This window comes from Colius striatus, chromosome 18 (genome assembly GCF_028858725.1).
Source record: "Colius striatus isolate bColStr4 chromosome 18, bColStr4.1.hap1, whole genome shotgun sequence".
In the NCBI taxonomy this organism is placed as follows: Eukaryota; Metazoa; Chordata; class Aves; order Coliiformes; family Coliidae; genus Colius; species Colius striatus.
The window spans coordinates 6,932,777-6,955,933 of NC_084776.1; the positions used below are offsets into that span (position 1 = coordinate 6,932,777).

General features: G+C 50.4%; 2 protein-coding genes across 4 annotated transcripts; one reads left to right on the forward strand and one right to left on the reverse strand.

Annotated features, from left to right (window-relative positions):
• Positions 1–108: 108 nt before the first annotated feature.
• On the reverse strand, positions 109–19,829 carry GGA3 (golgi associated, gamma adaptin ear containing, ARF binding protein 3). Of its 3 annotated transcripts, XM_062010964.1 has the most exons (17): positions 19,766–19,829; positions 14,397–14,481; positions 13,604–13,679; positions 13,057–13,155; positions 12,162–12,285; positions 11,082–11,185; positions 10,315–10,395; positions 9,007–9,144; positions 7,289–7,370; positions 6,680–6,796; positions 5,493–5,762; positions 5,185–5,252; positions 4,710–5,005; positions 3,954–4,219; positions 3,693–3,862; positions 2,911–3,021; positions 109–2,258 (listed from the first exon to the last, which is right to left on the reverse strand). In XM_062010964.1, the coding sequence occupies exons 1-17, from the start codon at positions 19,803–19,805 to the stop codon at positions 2,148–2,150; spliced, it is 2,238 nt and encodes a 745-aa protein (XP_061866948.1). In that variant the 5' UTR covers positions 19,806–19,829; the 3' UTR covers positions 109–2,147. The 3 variants fall into 3 exon arrangements, with proteins under 3 accessions (XP_061866948.1, XP_061866949.1, XP_061866950.1); XM_062010965.1 differs by lacking the exon at positions 13,057–13,155; XM_062010966.1 differs by lacking the exons at positions 14,397–14,481; positions 19,766–19,829 and having other exon boundaries at positions 13,600–13,678.
• A 30-nt stretch (positions 19,830–19,859) lies between these two features.
• On the forward strand, positions 19,860–22,989 carry MRPS7 (mitochondrial ribosomal protein S7). Its single transcript, XM_062010968.1, has 5 exons — positions 19,860–19,941; positions 20,535–20,726; positions 20,942–21,005; positions 21,315–21,482; positions 22,233–22,989. The coding sequence occupies exons 1-5, from the start codon at positions 19,886–19,888 to the stop codon at positions 22,452–22,454; spliced, it is 702 nt and encodes a 233-aa protein (XP_061866952.1). The 5' UTR covers positions 19,860–19,885; the 3' UTR covers positions 22,455–22,989.
• Positions 22,990–23,157: the final 168 nt, after the last annotated feature.

The following is a 23,157-nucleotide window of genomic DNA, read 5'->3' on the forward strand; positions in this document are numbered from 1 at the left end:
AGCAGCAGCTCCTTCTGGTTTTGCTTAGTTTGGACAGTCTTGAGGTGCTGGGTTGAGTTGGGCCCCATCCTGTGCCAGGGCCATGAGTAAGGGCTGTCCACAGAGCAGGGTAGGGAAAACCATTTATTGAACATGCAGCAGCACAACCGTGTGGGAGGGGTTTGTACAGTAGGGCTGAGGCAGGGACCTCCCCCTGCACACAGGCAACATTCAGTTTCACTTCCAAAGCTTTAAACAGCACACTTCCAGGCAGGGATGTCCCCCTGGGGCTGGGCCCATGCTGCTGGGAACACAAAGCCAAGCTGCAGCCAGCACTTGTGTGCCCCTGCCCTGCCAGTCCCAGGAGATGCACCCACTGCAGCGAGCCCACGGCCTCCAGCCACAGCCCCCAGGCTGCTGCCTCTGCACTGCTGCCAGGGCCATGGCAGAGGCAGAACCCCTCACTCCTTGTCCCCTAGCTTAGTCTATCAATCTAAAACCACTTTCTTGAAGGATCCAACCAACACACCCATCCCTCTCACCTGCCTTCTGCCTGCTGAGCTTCAGAGCAGGTCAGGCCTTGCTCCCACTGGCAGAGGCTTCAAGTACTTGTGCCTCCTCTGCTGAGGCCCTCAGGCCTCCAACTCTGCAGTGCTTTTACCTCTACTGCTTTTTAGTTTGCAACACAGTAAGGAAAATTCAACTACAGGTCAGTCCCAGCAGCACTTGTGATGTGTTTTGCAGCCACCACTCGTTCCAGCAGCACCTTCTCCTTTGGAGCTTCCCTACTAGGGGCAGGGCTCTCCTCTCTACTGACTTTCTCAGGGCTTCAGCTGGTGGCTCCCACCCCTGAGCTCAGTGTCTGAGGCCCTGCCCTCCCTGTGCCTTTGTCAAGGGATGTTCACCCCCCACCCCCCACTAATTGAAACCTGTGTCTCAGGCAGCTGAGGCGCTGCTTGGGCCTGGAAATCGAGGGAGAGAGAGATGGCTGGAACTGAGTTTTGGTGATTGAAGCCTGGTTTGTGTGGCTGTAGCTAGAGAGGTCAGCTCTTCTGTCCCTTGGTAGCACAGAACACCCAAGTCCAGCAATACTGCCTTCCCCTTATGGGGCAATTGCACTTACCCACTGCAGCCAGGGAACAAACAAAAGGAGGCATTAAACCCAGCCCAGGCACTGCCATGGCCCTGCCCAGCCTTCCACGTTCCTATTTAGATACCCTATAGCTCTGCTATTTACACCTTGTATTTCATTGTACTCATCTCACTCAAACATGGTATTTAACTACAACAACCCTACTGCCATCACCAGGGGCCATGAGAGGCCTCTCTCCTGCTCCCACTGCAGCCCATCAGTGACCACACACATCTCTGCTGTCCTCCACCACCACTCGCCCCTCCTTCCCAGCCCCGTTTAACCTCCTCCCCTTTTCCCCATGCTATGGAATGCACCAAAGGCAGCAAAAATAACCAGTGTAACCATTATGCACACAGAAGTCAGCCCCAGCTGCCCAATCTGGATGTGGCAGGGAGGCAGCTGGAGCTACCGAATAAAGGACTACAGACACAGCAGCGTCGCAGCGAGGGGCTGCTCACGGCGGCCCCCGGGCATGGAGCAGCAGAGGGAGGGAGGGGAAGGGAGCCAAGTGCCATTTCAGTGTAGAAAAGAAGCATTTCCCTCATGGAGCTGTGTTATTGCTCAACATGCGTGGTGGGCCCGGCCTGGGGCGAGGGTCTGAGGAGAGCGGGCGGAGGGCTCTGCGCCGAGGAAGCTCACGGTGGCGTCACGGCCCCGCAGGGATCTCTGGGCAGCGGGGGAACGAGCCAGCTAAATCCCCTTTGCTGCTGACAGGGCTCCCCTCAAAACACAATAACTTCAAGTTTAATAGAGTGGAAGATAGAACCAGATTCACCCAGAGGTCAAACGCAAACACGACCAGCACTGCCTGTTACTGGCTGCCACTCAGGTCACGCTTTGACGGATGTCCCGGGACCCCTTCAACGTGGGGCCAAACATTCTGGACTAAAGCTACAAGAGGAGTGGTCAGGAGAAGGAAACGAAGCTGAACATCACCAGTGGATAGTGTGTGTGTCCCTTCCCATGGCACACTCCTCCCAGGCCTGCGGGATCCTCTCCTGGTCCTGTCCCAGTCTCTGGCAGTGTCCTAAGGTCATAGATTCCCCCACTGCTCTACTGGGGGAAACTGATCCACTTCGCCGACCTCTGTGCTGGGCTGGTCTCCCAGTGTGAAGGTCAGTCTGTACCTCAGCCTCACTTTCTCCTGCAGGAAAGACAAAACCCAAGAGCAATGTGAGAACAGCCTCAGTTGCCCCCAAACACAACATTTCACTGTCAGAGCTCTGCAGAGAGCACGAGGCTTCTGTTGTACGTAGCACGGGGAAGAGGCCCAAGGCTACTTCAGCATCTGGCTTTGAGCTCTATGGAGCAGAGGTAACTGCAGCAAGGAAAAGCAGGCACTCAGAAAGGAAAGTGTTAACCACAGTGTTTCACTGCTCACAGGAACATCCTCAAAGGAGAAGGGAACAGTCATGACCTGTTTGACATTTGGGTTGGGTCAGAAGTGTTCCTACAGCCCCAGGGAATGAGACATGCATCTAATTCTCTCCAAAGGGAGTGGGCTAAGCTCTTGGTGCAGCTCCATGGCTGCCCTTTGCAGCTGGCCCTTGGGTGACTGTTGCCCTTGTGCTGGAAGGAACATAAGGGTCCTTCTCCTCCTCTCCTCACTGACAGCCTGTCAACCCCGGATCGAAACACCAAGGTTGTGCAGGAACCACCTCCAGAGGGCAAGGAGGAGGAAACAGCTGTACCTGCTCAGTACAGATCAGCCCACTGACCTGGGGAATTCAGCTTACACCCAATTTGCCTGCCAAGGAGAGGATAAATCCCACTGGAGGCTGATCTGCCCCTCTCACCTTCGCAGGGTTGGCCAGCAGCATGACCTGGGTGATGGCAGCGGGTGGCTGGACCGGGCTGAAGGGAGACAGCTCCGTGCCCGAGGGCGGCTGCAGCTTCACCTTCATGGACTGCAAAGGGAAAAGAAAGAGGAACCTCAGGGATTATCTTCTCCCTTGGGGATAAGGAGAGATGCAGGTGCTGGCTGGGGAGGGGCAGCACACATCTAAACTGAAGAGAATCCATCCACGTGCGAGGAGGAGGAAACGGGAGCCTTCCCAGCAAGAGCTACACGATAGGAAGGGACAGAGCACAGGCACTGCTCAGGTGAGCAGCACCAGCACCTGCCTGGCCCACTGCTCCTGCCTGAGGATCTAGTGCCAACACCTTCACGAGGGCAGGCAGAACGTAGCTGAGATGGGGCAGTTCAAAGCACAAGCTGGCCATCCCAAGTTCCCTAGGTGCAGTGAGGCGAGGCTGGAACATGCTGCCAGAATTAGGGTACCTTTGGGAATTCTGTTGTTTCAGAAAGAGCTCAGGGTGGCTGTGTCCCTGCAGCAGTCCTGTCACTGTGCTGAGCCAGCCTCTCACACAGACATAGAGGGATTGATCTTACAGAGCAGGAAAAGGAGAACACTAACTACCTGCAGTTCTTGACTTGTCCTGTTCTGTGCTTTCTATCCCTGACAGCCACCACTGTTTTTGGAAGCCTAGAGACAGGCAGAGCCTGGCTGTCCCAGGTCCCTGAGGTCACACCCAGAGCTTCTCAGCGCCACGGGTCAGGCGCCCCCCTCTGTGCTACCTTGGGCACAGCAGCCTGCAGCACGATGTTCCTCACAGGGAGTGCTGCTGTGTTCAGCATGGAGACCACCACCACCAGCACGTCTGCCCTCCCTGGGGGGCACTCCCGGGCGAAGTGCAGGAGCAGGCGGAAGCCGTTCTTGTCGTAGGCCGTCACCGGGAGGGCGCTGCCTGCAGCGGGAGACAGGGCACAGCAAGGCAGGGTTCTCATCCCTTCTCTCTACTCCACAAGCTCTGCCAAGAAGCTTTGCTTGGTACTCACTGGGTTTGATGGATTCCAAGGGAACGTGGACGTTGGCCAAAGAAATCTCAGGTGCTTTCGCGGGACTGCCCTGCTGCTGGAACGCTGTCGGCTGGAAGAGAGGGCTCCCTGAGCCAGCAGTGCCACTGCTTGGGAGAGGGGCTGCAGGGGCTGCAGGGGCAGAGGCTGGTGGCCCTGCAGGTGCAATCAACGGGGCAGAGGTGATGGCAGGTGGGAGAGTAACCCCAGGGCACAGCGAGGCTGTCACCACGCCTTGGGTGGCAGTTCTGGAAGAGACAGAGAACACGTGGGAAACTGAGCTGCAGCGCAGCAGGGATTCCATCACAAACCCACAGACGAGGGCAGATCCCCAGGACAGAGCAGTGGCCTGAAGCCAGACCCAGGTCTGTGCCTCAGGGTGGTCTCCTGCAAGGAGGAGAGCTACAAGGGAAGTGTGGTGGTGGGGTCAGGCCTCACTCCTCCACGTCAGGAAGAGTCACAGTTTGACAAAGGTGGGCAGGGCCAAGACAGGCAAAGGCCTCTGTAATCAGCAGCACACACTCTATCAGGCAGCAGTCCAATTGCTGTGCTCTGCCCAGGAGTACCTGCCTTCCCCTCCCTCAGGTGGGACCTTCATCTTAGTTTGTAAACCAAAGCCCTCTGAGATGAAAGAAATCACCACAGCAAAGAGCTGAACATCTGCCTCTGAGGCTGAGGGTGCAGCGAGCTTGGCTTCCTAACTGCAGAGACAAAGCAAAGCCCAGGACTTCTGCTTACCCTTTGGCTTCTTCAAGGAGTTGTCCCAATGCATCCATCTTATGGACCACATTGCTCCCCCCAGGCGAGCTGAAGTACCCAGGAGCAGCTGCAATAGTCTGAGGAGGCCCCGCAGGGAACACAAAGGGTGCTGAGTTTGGAGCTGGAGCAGTCTGAGAGGCTGTGAAAGCAGAGGGCAGCGGCACTGACGTTCCACACGGGGTCTGGGATGGGTGAGGGAGAAGAGGGTTCCCTGCAGGGTTGCAAGCAACAGTCACCTTCTTCGGGTTAAAGAAATCCAGGTCCAACTGGTCATTCTGAAAGAGAGGATGAGTGGAGATGCTCTGACTCAGGGCTACTCCCTGTTGCAGACGTGGCTCTGTGACAGAGGGACGTGAACAGCTGCTCCTCTGCCTGTGGTGCCCCTCCAAGGTGATAGAGACCTCCCACAAGGACAGCTCCTTCCTCCCCTTCCCCCCAAGACCCTCCTTTGTACCTCAAACATGCTCCACTGGTTGTTTTCTGAGGTGTCCTTCACTGCTACAGGGGCTGGGTCATTCAGGCCTGAAACGAAAAATAACAAGTAGGTGATTGGAGGAGAAAAGGAGTGAGGTGTCACCCCCTGGCATTTGCTTCGTACCATCAAACTGGTGGTCCAGTGTCACATGGACCTCTCTAGAAACTGAAGACATCTTGTGCTCCTTTTAGGCATGCCACACACACAGCCAGCCCTCACACACTGAAGGAAGAAGGCTTGTTAGGCTTAGATTGAGTAGCCCTTTCCTGGGCCTTTCAGTGACTTACCTAAGCATAGAAGCTCCTCATCCAGCAAGGAGAGGGAGTTGGCCGTGCTGCTCTGCTGAGAGGGAGCGGGTTCCACTTGGCTGCAGGAGCTGCTCCGCGAGTGTGGGAAGGCCTGGGGGGGAGGTGGGAGAATGGGGATCTCTGCTGGGGCTGGAGCTACCGTGGGGGCTGGTGCCAGGGTTGGGGGGGGCACTGGAGGTGCTGGGGTGCTGGTGACATCCAGTCCAGCAAGGTCGATGAGGGTGTTGAGATGACTTGTGGAGTTACTCCCTGCAGCGGACAGGAGAAGAGCACTACTAGGAAAGAAGGCAAAAGGCTAAGAGCAAACCCAATGTGCTGAAGAAGTTAGCAGAGAGATGTTTAGGTAACATATATCCCCAGTTAATGGTGGCTTATGGCTCTTTATAACAGGCTCAAGTGCCTTACACCCACCCATTTGTTGTCCACAAGCTACTTAAATCAACCCAGACACTTGGGAAATTTGTCCATGGAAAGCAGCACCTGCTCCAACCACTGCTCCCTCCAGCAGCTCCTGAGCTCAGGTGAGGCTCTGGGGGATCCTACAGAGTTACAACAAACAAAGGCTAACAGACAGCTGAGGAAAATTCACCCTGGACCTTCCTACTCAGGACAATTTTGTCCCAGTAAGATGCTGTCAGGCAGCACTATCCACTCCTCCATTGCTCTCCACACAGAAATGTGTAAGTAACTCCCAAGTGGTAATTGCCACACACAGTCCAGAGATCTCAATGGTGAAGCTGAAGTCTAAAGTGTGCAATTGGCTTAAATTCACAAATGGAATTGCTGGTGAAGCCAGGAACAGACCCCTTGGCCTGGCTCCCACTCTCCTGCACTTGTCCTCTCACACTGGCATCTTCTTACGTGTCACCATGAACAAACAGGACAAACATGGAGAGGAAAACATCTGAGAACCTGCAGCCAAACCAAGGAGTAGCAGGTTTGCCACTGATGTCTCAGTAACACAGAATGAGCAATGGAAAATGCAAAGCTGCAGCACTGTTGCTCATGTCCAGGACTGTCCAGATGCTTAGGAGCTGTCCTGCCCCCCTCTGTTGGCCACAAGACCATCCATAGCCCACTCTACTGCCATTAACAGGAAACTCTGTCCAAAAGCCTTAGAAATTGAAGGATACAAAAAGTAAACAGTTGGGTTCCCAGGAACTCACCTTCCACTACAGACATCCCAGGGAGATCCACTTCACCATTGATCACTTGCCCCTCTATTATCTTTTTATAGGAATTGATCACACGGGATAAATTGTCACTGGCCTGCAGAATATCCCCTACGTGCAAGAGAGACAAAAACGACCTCCAAGGCTTTAGTCATTTTGCTCCCACTAATGCTGAGTGTACTCAATCATCAACTAAGTCATCAGCAAGGAAAAAACATCACTATTTGGCTGTGAGCTCCATTACTCTCTGTCTTTGCCATGCTTCCCTAAGCAATACCCTGACCTTTCTAGGTCCCTGCACATTACAGTAACAAAGGAAAAAAGGAATCCTTTGTTCCCCACAGCAATTCCCTTCACCTTCCAAAGCAGCAGCTGTCTCCCATTATCATCCCCAGCCTCCCTACCCACCAACTCTGTCACAACCTTGCCTGAATTTAACTGATAAGCATAAAGAGCCAAGGATCTTGTCTCTTATCTGCTCGCTCAAAGCAAATTGCATCCACAGCAAAGGTGTCTTTACAGCAGCACTTCCCCTGCTGAACCCTTTGCACAGTCACAGGACATTAAAGCAATTTAAAAAGGAGAAATGTAGTTTATTTTTACCCAAACTGCTGTCATTATCCTCTGTCTCACTGGCCAGCTTGAATAACGTCCGTCTTTTGGTTTCACACCTTTCATAGAGCTCCTGGGAAAAGAGATTAGGGCAAAGGGTTTCATCAGCCAGGAGCCACTGTCAGCAATGCCAGCCATAGAATCACAGAGTGGTGGGGGTTGGAAGGGCCCTGCAGAGCTCATCCAGCCCTGCTAAAGCAGGTTCCCCTCCACCAGGGGCACAGGAACGTGTCCAGGTGGGTTTGGAAACCTCCCGAGAAGGAGCCTCCACACCCTCCCTGGGCAGCCTGGGCCAGGGCTCCCTCATCTCACAGCAAAGGAGTTTCTCCTTGTGTTCCAGTGGAACTGTTTGTGTTCCAGCTCATGTCCATTACCCCTTGTGCTGTCTCTGGAGACAACAGAAAAAAGTACTGCTCCATCCTCTTGACATATCCCTTCGAAATAATTGCGTTGATGAGGTTCCCCCTCAGCCTTCTCTTCTCCAGGCTGAACAGCCCCAGGTCCTGCAGCCTTTCCTCATATGAAAGATGTTCCAGTGCCCTGATCCTCTTGGCAGCCCTCACTCTCTCCAGCAGTTCCCTGTCTCACTTAAGCTGAGGAGCCCAGAACTGGACGCAGGACTCCAGATGAGGCCTCACCAGGGCAGGGTAGAGTGGGAAGAGAACCTCCCTCAACCCACTGCCCACATTCTTCTTAATACGCCCACGAGGGCATGTTTCTGGCTCATGTTCAGTTCATTATCAACCAGCACTCCCAGGTCTCTCTCTGCAGAGCTGCTCTCCAGCAGGTCACCCCCAGCCTGTGCTGATGCAGGGGGTTGTTCCTCCCCAGCACAGAAGGACTCCCCAGGCACACAATGCAAAGCCCAACACAGAGAAATCAGTCTCCCTGTGCCTGTGTGGCTGGACAACTTGGATCCCCTCTCCATGCCCTACCAACAGAGCTGTAAAGTATTTCCTTAGCCTGGGAGCCTGAACACAACATCTCTCAGTCTTCCCTCACACCAGCACTTAGGGCCAGCTCTAGCCCAAAACAGATGGTTGTTCCTTGTATCACAGTGCTCCCTAAAAGCCAGAGGCTTCAACTACTGCTCAGAGAGTCTGCAGCCATACAGAAGAAAGGTGGCAAGAAGAAAATGCTTCACAGAAACAAACCAGTTTCTTAAGCTTTTACCATTGTTTCAGGAGCTTGTTGTTAAAAATGAGTAGTTTAATAGACAGGGTGCAATGCCTCAAGGCCATGGCCCTCTCCAGCTAGTTATGGTGGCTAGTTTTGATTTTCACCTTGATGCTCTCCCAACCTTGTAACACTAGCTAAAACTCTTCCTTTGAGGGAGAGGATATATTGTCTGCCACATCCAGCCTTCAGTTTATCCATCCACAGTGCTGTAAGGGACAGTTATGGTCTGCAATCAGCATGTCCTAAGAGGATCAAGAATGATAAACTGCAGCTTCTTGATTCTGCCACGCTGCATCTTTGGAGAACAGCTGCACCTCACCCCAAGCATGTTCAAAAACAAACTCTTGCCTGCTGAGTCTTTTGGTGAAGGAGATACAAAAATGGTTCTTTTCTTTCCTGCTGTTTCCAATGACTGCTCTCATTTCTTCTCATTTTATCACACTGTTCATAATTCTCTGCAAAACTCAAAGCCTCTAAGAAGAAAAGCCTAACTGTGGTATTTCTGGGAAGGAGGAACAGCTCAAACCCACCTTCATGAGCTCCCTATCAGCCTCTGATGAGTCCTCTTTGCTGTAATGAACCAACATCTCATTGAGAAGCTTCACGTTGTTGTTCACTTCCTCCAGCGTGTGCATGCGCTTTGTCACCTTCTGAATCCGAGCCTCATCCTTCAGGGTGAAAAACACAGACACAAGGAGGTGAGTTTCCCTGGAAAAGCCCATGGTACCACAACAGCAGGTATTAGCTAACAAGTTAGTAAGTCATGTCAAGTAATGTCTATTTAAGGCAAAACCAGAAAAAGCCCAAACAAAACAAGCCTCTCCCGTTCAGGTGAAGCTTTGCTGATTTTATCACTGTTCTGAAACGACCCTATTTCCAAAAAGCCTCATTAAAGAGACTCCCATGATTAATTCTACCACTGAAACCAGACAAGTGCCCAAAAGTTCCTTCCTGATCTTTTCAGAAGAATTTTTTGTGGTCACTGATGTCCATTTTAAGAAGGAAAAGTGTTTGATGTAAAAGATAAGGTAGAAGCAACAAGCACTCTCTGGTAGAAAATACCCACCCATCTCTGTTTTGAGATCCCAACTCAAGATGTAGGAAAGTCTGCCTTGGGGACAGGAGAATCATAAAATCATAGAATGGGAGAGGTTGGAAGGGAAGATCATCTAGTCCAACCTCCTTGCTAAAGCTTGAGTGGCAACAGTTCAGCAACCTGTACAACCTTTCCAGCCTAGGAGCTATCCTTTTTTTGCTGCCAGAATCACACTGAGTCATTTCCTGGAGCCAGAGTCTCTGATGACTGCCAGCTCCACAAACAGGAAGGTGTTGCCATGAAGCCTGCTTGTGAGAAGACCAGGCCAGGGGCTCAGTCCTCAGTATCCAGGGGTGGTACTGCAATGCTCCCACCAAACCTTGATGTGACATCTTCAGCAATAAGAACCCAGTTAAATACAAGGGGCAATCAATCCTTGCCCCTTCTTGCCCTGTCCTAACACCAGGGACACTAACTGTAGACATTTTTGTCATACAAACATCTCCTCATTGCAAGATGAGTCAAAATTACAAGAGATTCGTGTCCCTCAGAGCCCTACAATGTCATCACACGGGGAGCAGGTGCAAGCTGGCATCATCAGAGGTTTTACAAACCAAGAGAAGGCTGGATGTTGCTGATGGTCAGTCCCATTCAGTTCCCAGGACTCAGCTGAGGAACATACTGACACCTGGAAAACCCATCTTCTGCCACTCACATGATCCTAAAGCTCTTCACCATTTTGAAGTCAAGTTGCTTAAAACCTGGGAAGCAGACTGGGACCAATCCTGCAGGAATTTCTTACCTCTTTTACCATGGATTTTATAAGCTTGTTGGCCTCTTGTAAATCATCTGGGTTTTTGCTTTTCAGCAGTTTGGCTAGAAGCTGTAAGATGAGAAGAGGATACTCAGGAAACAACTAAGATCCTTTGGCAAAAGGAAGCAGCAAAAGGAATCTATGTGACCAGTTCAGGGAAAAAAGAGATCCAGTGCACTGCTGCAAAGCTTACACTGCTTTCACAGTCACAGTGACTTCAGCAGGAGTCATTCATGGTTTATCATTTCATGTGAGTTGCTACACTCTTGCTTCTCTTGCTTCTGAGACTTCTGACACCAGTAATCACTCCTCCTAGATACCATTTTTGGTCCTGTATGTGAAACAGTTTATGCCTTCTAGTACTACAGCAGAACAGCACTTGAACAGGAATAACCTCATAATGGTAACACAGACAAGGGCTTCACTGGAAGTTTGGGTTAGGTAGGGGGCCAAAACAATCACAGAATCTTGAGGGTTGGAAGGGACCTTGAAAGCTCATCCAGTGCAACCCCCCTGCCAGAGCAGGGCCACCTAGAGTAGGTCACACAGGAACTCATCCAGCTGGGTTTGAAAGTCTCCAGAGAAGGAGACTCCACAGCCCATCTGGGCAGCCCCTGACAGTGCTCCCCCACCCTTCTGTGAAAGTAAAAACCATCACTCCAAAAATAAAAGCTGAATTAGGTTACTTCCTTATTCTAAATGTGCATTTGGTAATCATTTTTCATTAGTGATTAAAATCCAAGTCTCCACTGTACCTTGGATTTCTCTTCATCATCAAACACAGGGTTTTTGGGGCGAGGCGGTGGCGAAGGAATCAGGGTTCTGTCTGCAGGAATCACAGGATCAAACATAACAATCCCTGAAAGCAGAAAGGGAATCAAACATAACGATCCCTGAAAGCAGAAAGGGAATCAGACATAATGATCCCTGAAAGCAGAAAGGGAATCAAGCATAACAATCCCCGAAAGCAGAAAGGGAACCCACATGGGTTTGCACCCTCAGGCTCACTAGGCAGTGCTAGCACACTGTTCTGATGAACAACACAGGCTCACAATCACCCAGCACACTAGTTGGAAAAACAAAGAAAGTTGTCTTTGATGAAGGCCAAAACCCCACAAATGTGCTGCCATGTCATTATTGCTCTTCTAATAGCTTGTGGAATCAACAGCTCTCTACCATGTGTCTTTCCTCCTTCCACTTTAGCTGTTGAAACACTGAGTGGAGTCCCAGACACATCAGCTTCCTGCAGACTCAAGAGTTTGGCATTTGTTTGTATCAATGAGCTGACTGGAAAGCAGACAGCAATGCAAAATGGGGTGATGTGCAGACTCCTAACCACAAGCAGGGACAGAGCCAAGCTCCTGCTTGTTCCACTGGCAAATCCTTAGATCTGTGCTCTGCCCCAAAAGCTTTCCTAGAACCATTCCCAGATGACCTTTTTGTCTTCTCAGCTGAGCTTTTTTCACTGTGCCTACACAAGAAGTTTGTATCAGTTGAACTAAAGGCAAGTGTAAAGCAATCTCATTCCAAGAGGCTACGTGAAGGCTTTTTCTTCACTTTAAATTAGACTTGACCAAATCATTTCACAACCAGCTCCAGAAAAAAACACTTTAAACAGGCCCTGAAAACAGAACAAATTCACAAGTATTTAACTAATCTAATTAAAAAAACCTATCCTATCCCAGCCCAAGGCACTGGGATGCAATGAGAAGCTTCCCTCGTTCTGTCTCCCCTCAGAGCTTGCCTTGACCCCATGTCATTAGAAGCTGTGTATTTTGTGCCATTCCTGCTTAAAGCACTGGCTGGAGAGAACAAATGAGCAGCTGACTTGCTACCTTGTCGCTTCAGCATGTAGTAGGCATCCTTGATCTTAGATTCTTCTGGCAATGCCACTGTCCAGCTGTACAGCAATTCAATGACTTTGGTCTTCACCTTCTCTGAGACTCGGTCTCCCAAGTACTAAGAAGGGAAACAAAAGATGTAAATTCCCCACATTGTTCATAATGCCCAAACCCAGGGAATGGAAGTGATATACACTAAAAGTGTATAATCCAATTTCCAAGATGATCTATGATAACACTGTATTGAGAGGAAAAAATGCTCCTCTAGTATGTGTGAAATAAGAGTGGAAAGAGGCTTGTGGTTCTCTTCAGCAAATGAAAAGCAGCTGTTCTGCTGGTGTCAGGATTTTGCTATTTAGAATTACAGCAGTACAGATAAACCCCTCTCCCCTGTCGTATGGGAAAGAATCTGGGAACCCTTTGCTGCATCAATCATGCCATGAAGTGCTTCTGTCTATTTTTTGCCATGTTAAACTGATGCTCAATGCAGAAGGACTTAGGCACTCTTTACACAGCGAGTCAGCAGCAGAGTGAGGACTAGAACTTGATGGTGTGTTGCCAAGTCTCTTGTTTTAACCTGTGTATCACACACCTCTTCCCCTGACACTGGAGTTTTGTTGTATTATAAAGGCACAGCCCAAGCTTTACTTTAGAAGCCCCTGAGTTACACGAAGGATGAGAACAGCACAGAGGCTACATACTGATGATAAATAAGTACAACTTACTGAGAAAAATGGTAAGCAGAGCATAAAGCAAACTGTAACAAATGCTCTTAATACAGTCTGATAAACAATAAGCCAGACAGAGCTCTCCAAATGTTCTGGATGCTTCCTGTAGCTTACTGAGACCAAATGAAGAGTGAATGGAGCCATAAGGCTCAGGAACTAACCTTTGGAGACACAACTTTTATTAACTCGTTTAAAAAGCGAAACTTCCCCACTTCATTATGAAATCTTCTCCCACAGTTCTTCATACAAGCCTCCAGCACCTGCATTCAAGCAGCAAAACCAGGAGCTGAAATGAACACCAAAACCCTACAAAAATAGTGTAGCTGTGTTCTGCTTACAGGAGAACTGAAGGACCCAGTCAGCAAGGCAAACAGTCCTGCTCTGCAATCCAGGCACGAATCTCCCATCTTTAGGTGTGACATACCAAGACAGGCTGGTCTCCCACTCTCTGCCACCTATATATGGGTCTACGTTATGTCACCATTAGGTCTCATAACAGTGAACATAAATCTTGCCAAAAGATAACAAGCAAAAGAGCTAAAACTAAACCAGAGTTATGTCTGACTGCTTTATTGCTAATGAGCAATCTGGACACTTCTGTTATGTTACTGTGCACTCAGCTCACCCCACTGACACACACCGTGCCCCCCTGTACTCCACTGAGATGAGGTAAAATGATGTATGAGAGGAGAAGCAAGGACTACCTACTGTCAAGGCTTGGACTGCCTCCCATTCCTGTGGTGACTGGATTTTATGAGCCAGGAGCCTCACAGCTATCTGTGGCCTGAAACAAAGCAGATCCCCATGACAAACACACTGAAGGACTGTCAGACTTACACAAACTCTGCTGTTCAGACAAGAAGTTTTTCATGTAATTAAAAGGAAATGACATTTATTACTTTTTATCTTCCCATCAGTGTACAAAGAAACGTTCAGGGCATCTTTGTAAGCCTGGGTGTTTGCACATAAGAAAGGAAGCAAGGGCTGGCTGAGCCAGCAATTCCAGACTCCTCCTTGGGAGGGACCAAACAACTCCCAGGACAATCCCCTGCCCAGGAAATCACTTCATTTCTCTTGCATTAGTCTCCTTTTTCCATAAGAAAACACTTGTTCCTTAGCTCACAGGAACGCTGTGGGCTCAGGCTCCCTCAGTTAAGCCTTGTAAAGATTTTAAAGACGTGAGGCCCCATCAGACACTAAGAGTTCTAATCCCATTTTACAGACTGGTAAACAGAGTCACTTTGGCTAAAGAAGCAGCCTGCAGCTGCAGCAGCTGACATTAGAGGCACACTGAGAATTCCTGTTTCCCTGGGGCTCAGTCTGTGTGTAAGCCACGCTGCCTCTCACAGAAGAGAAACCACACATCTTGTTTCTTTTGTGGACAGATTTCCCTTGTGAAATCAGTACACACAGAAGAAAATATGAAAGTCTGATGATCAAATGATTTATTTTATACTGTGAATGTTAATTTATTAAGTCTAGAGCAGTTGGGCACACCTACCCTTCAAGTTCTTTGTTGATCTGGTCACAGAATCCGATGATGTATTCCCAGTCTTCTTGCCTGTTAGATGGGTTAGTGGCTTTATCTTTGGCAAGGGAAAGAGAAGATATTACCAATTAAGCAAAAGAAATGGCATAAAAGGTCATGTATTTCTTAGAGAACAGCATTGGACATCCATTGCCAACTATAAAAGAGGAGAAACAAGCTCACATGCAGTATGTCTGTTCAGGAACAAGGGTGTGCCCAAGCTGAGACATCCAAACAGCCAGTGAGAATCACTGCTTCCCCACAAAAACAGGCAGCAAATCTCAAGCCACTGGAAACACACTATTTCCATACTCTAAATGACACTACAAGATGAAACTATTTGAGCTCACAGTGTTTCCCTCTGCCTGCAATACTGTAATATTAAACTCCTGGAAGGCCAAACCCTCACCCTTTCTACATTTCCTATTCCCTGGGAGTTCTGTAGAAGTAAGAGCTGGAACATCAGATGTTTGCTGTAAGTCATTCAGCACCAATGCTTGTTTCCAGTGCTGGCTGATGTGTTAGATGCCTCAGCATTTCTCCTGCAGATTATGAACTGAAATTTACTGCTACATGTGAGTTGTTCTTGCAAATAATAAACACGACAGAGGCTCTACCTGATCAGGAATTCAAATCCTACATGTTCAAACAGAGAGCTCTACTGACTGGGCTATTTCAGGCTCCTGAAGGATCCTCCCTGGGGTACCAGGGCCTCACTTATTGCTCTAGCTGAAGAACAGGGAGGCCATCGGCATCTCTTATTTTTGTTCTGAGTGCATCTTCTCCATGTATTCTATTTGATGGAGCACTGAATTTACAATAGACAAGATTCCTGATTTAACCTAATTTTCCAGCCAAGATGATGAGACATAATGATTCTTCTCTCTTGTAAGGGAAAAGGCAATGCATTGTAGCTATACCTCACAATTGTAATAAAATGGAAAGAGATACAAAAAAGAAACTATTGCTTAGCCAGACAGCACAGGGCAGGGGATGAAGGACAGGAAAGAACCCTGTACACATCCCTGTACTTCCACCATAGAGGGAAGTATAATGAAGTAAATATGTGTAACATTACACACTGCCCTTTTTTATCATCGTTAAAACATATCCTTTTACCTTTCCACAGGCAGATAAAAACAGCCATCAAACAGCTACTCTGAAACCTCACTTTCACAGTGCACTTCAGTCTTCCTGTGGCAGTCACACAATCAGAATCTTAAGGGTTGGAAGGGACCTCAAAAGCTCATCCAGTGCAACCCCCCTGCCAGAGTAGGGCACACAGGAACTCATCCAGCTGGGTTGGAATGTCTCCAGAGAAGGAAGAAGTTTTTTCCTTGTGTTTCTTTGGAACCTCTCATGTTCCAGCTTGTACCTGCTGCCCCTTGTCCCATCATTGGCCATCCCTGAGAACAGCCTGGCTCCAGCCTCCTGACATCCACCCTTGATGGATTTGTAAACATTAGTGAGGTTACCCCTCAGTCTCCTCCAAGCTTCCTGCTCAGGGAAGGACAGCTGTAAAGCAGTTTTGTACTGCGTTGCATCTGTGCAGTATCCTGCAGAGGTGAATCTCTGTGCCTGCTGCTGACACCTGAGGGACCCTAGATAAGCAAAAGGCAGCAGCCAGGGAGGACTAACTGCAGGATCAGATCTTGTTGTACTAGCTAAGCTACCGAGCTATTTTTTTAACTCAAGAGGTTCAAGGGAAGCTTAGTTTAAAACACAGCTGCTCCAGAGCCAAGCAACTGCTCAAAACACACACAGCACTTAAACCTTACTACCACACACTCACAGCTGCTGAACACCTTGGAAGCATCACGAAACCACGGACTTAAAACAGTCTTTCCATGCGAGTCAAATGGCATCATGCATGGTTCAGTGCCCCAAAGCACCCCTGCTGCACGGCAGGCCTGGGTGAAAAACACTCAGCTCTTGGCTGCAGTTAATGGAATGAATTTAATAAACACAAGAAGAGCACAAACAAGCAAGGACAGTCAACCAAAAGAACTCCTTGTTGGTTGCACATCCTGAAATTAGAAGGAAGATGTGGTACAAACAGGAATAGGTAAGCAACGTTTCCATGCTCCAAGGGTTAATTTGAAAGCTGTTCCAGACTCCTCCAAGGATTTCTTGGAATGAAAATGGATTATTTCCCACTCTGGGTCTGGGTTCAGAGTCATCTAAGTCTCTCACATAAAGACAGTAAAGTCTCAGAAGGAGAGAGGGATTACTGAAGTTATGTTCCCCAAGAAGAAACTCCCTATTTCTAACATTCCAAACACCTCCATGTGCAACCCTAGCTAGTGAAAGTTAATAAGCTTCATCAGAAGCCCTGTATTAAAAGAATTAAAAATCCTCTCTTTGTGCACAACACTTACAATGTGGGCAGGGAGCTCCCCTGCACTGCCCCACAAACATCCAACCCTGACACGAAAGGACTCACTTCAGGAAGGAGAGTTCAGTGTTCTATCAAATCCTTGGCTTCTGTGTTGAAAATGCCAATGAAGGCCCATTAGGTACCAGTTATAAAGTTTGCTTTAAGAGACACTTGTCCCCTCGGTTCCATCCTGAAAATCCCATTTCACATTGGTAACTGAATGAATCTGAATTAGCAACCAAGGAACAAAAGTCTCAGCACTACCCTGGTCTTGCCTCAGTTTTCAGGCACTGCTGTGCCCAGGACATAAGATGCTGCCTCATAGGTGACCTCCACATCAGAGCCAGTCAGCCCTTGGCAGCTCTGCTAAACCCTGAAACACTCATGAGTCAAGAGGCATCATTAGATATGAAACAAAGGTGCTTATTTTCTCTATGGAGAAACAACATTGGAATGCAGGGAACCACAGGCTATTAACTGACTGGTAATTAATGCTCATATTTCCCTGGGTTTACTTCTCTACTGAAGTGAGACAAAAGCCAACCTCCAACAAAGGGTTTCCCCAGGTCAGGCTTAGCATATGAACCAGGAATCTCCACACCAAGCGTGTTGGAGTCTAACAGCAGACACTGTTTGCATCCCTGGGGAATGCTGACAATACAAGGATAAAAAAGAAATGAACACAATCGTATTTCACCCATCTGCATCTATTACCCACTTGCACATGGCCTAAGCCTGAGCTGACTGTGATGCCATAAGCTTCCTTTCGGATACAGCAGAAAAGACAGCGCTACAGTCAAAGGATCCAGCTGTGTTTGTACAACTGACATTGTTTTCTAACCTCCTCTTCTACTTCAGCTAACTGCAGAAGAAAGGCCTGCCAGAAAGGAGAGAATAGATCCCCTTCTCTCATCCCAGCTGCCTGAGATGAGGCAGGAGGCATGAAGATGCTCGATCATCCCTGGCTGAGGCGCAGATCCTGCTGCAGTGTTAAGACAAGAGGATGATGTTACCTCATGGGTCTATGATTACACCTGATGGCAGACACACAGTGCAAAGCTGCACACCACTGGTACACACACAAAAAATCACTGCCAAGAAGAAATTTTCCATCTTCCCGTGCCTGGGAAGTTGGCTGTGCTGCTGAGCAATTCTGTCTCTTCCCTTCAGAAAGGGCACAGCAGGTCCACACCCTCGAGGTTAGCACTAGAGACAGCACAGCTCTGTGATGGTTACAAGAGAAAAAGCACCTCAGGAGGCCTGGTAAAAGCACTCAGATGCACCAGCCTTTGCACTCTGTCTTCCTGGTCTGCACAGCTCCTCTCGTTAAGTGATGTACTAACAACGGGAGGAGCGATGCAATCACATCAGCTGTAGCAGTGGCCTGGCATCAGTGCCTCCTCTGAAATGAGAGAGCAACACTCCAGCCTTGAAAAGCGAGTGCACCTCTGCAATCAGGCTCACTGTGATACTCCCCACAGTGAGTAAGGCCTTTACAACGCTGCCTTTCAGCATCTGTTCTCTGGTGCAGAATATCCAGCTGCTTGGCCAAGGAATGACAACTTCTCCCTTAACTACCACAACTAAAAACTAATGCCACAAAACAAACAAGCCAGGAAGCTTTCCAGGCTGTAGAACCTAAAATATCCTTTCTACTAGAGATATTTTCACACACAAACTGAACCCGATGAGTCAGTTCTCCTTAGAGGAAGATGAAAAGGAAGGGATGTGGGTGTTTCTTCATGCATCTCACTGGCTACAAGAAAAGATATTGACAAACTGTGGGAGTTCAGAGGAGGAGCAAAAATGGGAAGGGGACAGAAGAGATTGATCTAAAATGAGAAGAGCAAGCTGAAAACATCATTCACCCAGTAGCTCCTGTAACAGGTGATGATCCCCTGTATGCATCTGAATATTATGTGAAAATACCAAGACAAAACAAGAATTGTTTCATTTTCTTAACTCCAAGAGGATGAAAGGTTTTATACTCCAAGGCATTTAGGGTAATGACCATCTTCTGCCGTTTGCCTGGTACCTCACTACTTAGGAACTTCATTCACTGCTGTAATCAAACAAATAGCTATTAAAAAAGCAACACGAGGATCTAGGCAACAAGCCAGTGACATTCAGGACAGCCTCCCAGGGACAGCAGCAGCAGCCTCTGTGCGTGGAATGTAAGAAAAACAACTCCCGTAGTGACCGATTCATTCAGGAATCACCTCCCAGTCTGTCAGCACTGAGTCGGGGTCACTCAGCAGCCCCAAGGCAGCACGGCCAGACACACGGAGGAGATGCCCAGCAAGGGCTGGGGATGAACAAGCCGTGGCTTTTCTTTGCCCTGTCTCCAATGGTGGCAAAGGATTTTTAAGTATTCCAGTGTGTACCGAACGGACACCCACAACTCCTGCCCTGAAACTGCAGCTCGGCACAAGGCTGAATCCGGCTGCTTGGAAGTCACGGCTGTGGAACACGGGAGGGCAATTTATCTGGGAAATCCCTGCAGTTCCCAGCCTCACAAAGAGCACTGAGGCTGTGCACCTGGCTGACCAAAGCCCCGGCGAGGGAAGAGCCCGCAGGCACACACACCGCAAGCCTTTACGGTCAAAGGAAAGCAACAGTGTGGCGGGCGCTGAGCACGGTGAGGCGAAACCCGCCCAGCCCTCACACCTCCCGGCAGGCGGATCGACCGGAGGGCCCGACGGGCTGCCGTGGCCCTGCCACCCCCTGCCCCGGCCCTCGGTGACCCCCGGGAGGCCCCGGCCCCGCATGCCCGCTGCCTGCTCCGGGGCCGGGCCGCGGGGTGCTCACACACCGCCGTCCCCCCGCACGGCCCCGCCGCGGCCCGGGCGCCTCAGCTCCCGCCTGGCCCAGGGGGGCGGCGGGGCCGAACGGCTGGGGCGAGGCGAGGGCCCAGGGCCGAGGGAGGGGCGGCCGGGGGTCCAGTGGGGGGGCCGCAGGTACTCACTCAGCCACGACTCCAGGCTCTCCCCTTCCGCCTCCGCCATGGCTGCGGCCCGGCCCGAGGCGCCGCCCGCCCGCGCAGCCGCGGGGCCCAGCGCCGCCCCCTGGCCCGCGCGGACGGAAGATGGCGGCGCCCGGCGCGGCGCGGCTGGGCCGGCGGCTGCGGGCCTGGCTGCCCCGGTAAGCGGCGGCGGGACGCGGGGCCGTGGGCCGGCGCGGGTTCTGTGCGGGGCCGGGGCCACCCGCCGTGTCGGGGTGGGGGGGCGCGGGGATGCGAGTGCCCGTCCTGCTCCTCTCCGGGACACACCGACGTGCTGCCTCCCGCTGGGGGAAGAATCGATGCAATCCCAGCATAAGGTCATCTCCCACGCCCCCGGGGCAGGGGCTGGCGGGGCGAGCTCCTCCTCAGAGAATCACACAGTCGTTTGGGTTGGAAAAGCCCTCGAAGCTGCTGGAGCCCCAGCGCCCCCCGCCCAGCCCAGCACTGACCCACAGCCCTCAGCACCACGGACTCCCCCAGCGCCGGGGGCAGCCTGGCACAGGGGCCGGCAGCCCTCTGAGGGAAATGGTTCTTCCCCACCCTGTCTCCGGTGTGAGGAGTGTCTGCTAGTTCTGCAGCAAAACTCTGGGGCTTACGGTCAATTTGGGCCTCTGGCTCTGCTGCAGAGGAGAAGCAGCAACAGAGAGGAAAGCAGAGGTGTCCTTCCTCATCCCCCTCACAACACACCACACGTGTCAGGTCACAGCCCTCCTCCTGCTCTTGTTCTCTGCAGGCTGGTGCAGGTGAGAGGGAGTCGCTACAACCCCAGTTTCATAGAGCCAGAAGTGAACCGGGAGCTGTACGAGAAACCGTGGGAAGAGCTGTCTGAGGAGGAAAAGCAAAAAATGGAGCTCAAGGCTGTCCAACCCATCAAAGCTGCTCCTCCCTCTGTCTCCAGCTCTGTGTTCAGCGACCCTATGATCAGGTCAGAGAAAGCATCATCTCCTCCTCTGGTACAGGGGAGTCCTGTGGATCCAGAATGCTCGGGAGCTGTGCTGACCTCAGCTCTTACTTGCTGTGCTGCACGTCGCCTCCTGTTACAGCACAGTCCCTTTATTCTGGGTTAAGGGAGGTGGGCTTCTTTCTAAGGGTGATAAAATCGGAATTGGAATCAGATGGCATTTGGCTTTGTGTTTCCAGTAAATTCACCAATATGATGATGAAGGAAGGAAATAAAGTGCTGGCCAGAAGCCTCATGTCTCAGGTGAGAACTCAGATTTCTTCTCGTTGTTATGTTAAAGTGATGCAAAATGGAAGGTGGGGGGGTTAAGCCCAGTGGAAGTGGGGATTGGCAGACCTCAAGTCATCTCTATGTCCTAACACACTTCCCTCTGCACACTCTTTTTCTGAAAAAGAGTGAAGGAAAGCGTGAGTAAGGGAATCTCTGACTGGCCTGTTGGGCTGGAAAACCAGCTGCTCATGGGAAGATGAAGTGCTTGTAAAAGTGATGTAATTTCATGGAGTGGGATAATCCATCTGCTCTGCACCTCTCCTTTCTTTTCTTTGTCCCAAGACTCTAGAGGCCATTAAGAGGAAGCAGCTGGAGAAGTACCACAAAGCACCAGAAGATGAGAAGGAGACCATTGAATGCAACCCTTATGTCATTTTCCACCAGGCTCTGAAAAACTGCCAGCCCATCATCGGGCTCACCAACATCACCAAAGGAGGCAAGACCTATCAGGTGAAGGGGGGCCCTAGGAGCACATGTGGTCAGGAGGGAGTTAGGTAGGGAAGCAGATGCACTGCTTTTTATCCCTTCAGCTCAGGATTTCCTGTCCTCAGAGACACTTAGCAGCCTCAGTTGAAATGGCACCTGAACACTCTGTCCTGTGAGCATGGAGATTGCTCTGGCAGCAGCAGCCTCTGCTTCTCTGCATAGATGAGAAGAGGGGTACAGGGCAAATGTCCAAGAGATCGGTGACAGGCAGCAAAAGAATCAGCAGACCAGTCCTATCCTCTCTGCTGCATCATGCTGCTTGGCTAGAGGCCCCAAAGCCCCAGGGTGGGTCAGTGTAGCAGAGAAGGTCAACTAGATAAGGTGCAATATTGAGCAGAACCTGTCTGTAAATACGGGCTCTGTAACACAAGATGGAGAAGGAGATGTGGGGCCCTTCTGTGTCATTCAGTGCAGGGGAGTGGTGACCAGCTCCCACTTCTGCTGGCACAAACCAGCCTGGAGCCAGTTCCCAAACAGACCAGAAGTCCCTACAAAGGCCAACATCTGGGCAGTGGCCACAGCTGACCAGAACATCCATTTTGGTAGCAATGGCCAGATTCTGCCGGTGACAGAGGAGGTGAATTGGCACAGATCAGCTGCAGGGAGCTGGTTGTACTGCAGAGAGCAGGGTGTAAGCCCACACACATCCAGCTGGAGAAAAGCAGGGTACTGCACCCTCACAGCCTGTCACTGTTGTGTTGAAACCTTCCCCAGGTCCCCGTCCCGCTGAAGGACAACCGCAAGCGCTTCCTGGCCATGAAGTGGTTAATCAGCGAGTGCAGGGAGAACAAGCACCGGCGGGTGCTGATGCCTGAGAAGCTCTCCCAGGAGCTGCTCCAGGCCTTCAGCAACGAAGGGCCCATCATCAAGAAGAAGCACATGCTGCATAAGATGGCAGAGGCCAACCGTGCCTATGCCCACTTCCGCTGGTGGTAGGGACTCCGCCTGGGACGCGATGCCACCTGCCTGGGGGAAGCTGGGGACAAGAGGGAAAGGTGGAAGATCCCTTCCAGACAGCTTCTGAACTGAGACAGGGACAGCCCATCTGATCCCCACAAAGTTCTTTTCCTTTGTGCTTGTTTGGGTGAGGGAAGGGGGAATCTGAGTCACCTCCCCCTGCACAGACGCTCTTGAGGTTTGAAATCACTTTGCTGTGAAGAGGAGCCTTAGCTGCTTCTCTTAGAGCAACACTGTACAAATTAATCTTCCATTTACCTGTTTCCTAAGGACTTTCAGGTCTCTCTGCTCCTGTCATCAAGGTTTTTGCCTTTTTGGCTGCACAGCTAAGAGCAGAGCTGGATATTTCTCCCCATGCCATAACCAGCCTCAGTGTGATTGGTACAAAAGGCAATAAAAGGCCATTTTTGATTTTTGATTCTGGTCATCAGCAACATTGTCTGTCCAGATCTGCTTGGAATGTTAACAGAAAAAGAATAAACCAGTTTTATGGGGAAGGTTCCTCAGTTCCAAACCGTTTCTCTGTTTCTTGAGCCTCACACTGTCTCACACTGCTCTTCCCAGCTACCCTGCTTGTGTAAAGCCAGCTGACACCCTGCACCAGAGGATGAAGTGAGCATTGAAGCCCTTAAGGTTTCAGTCAAGAGCAACCTGTGTGTTGTTGATAGCTCAGCAGCTTTGC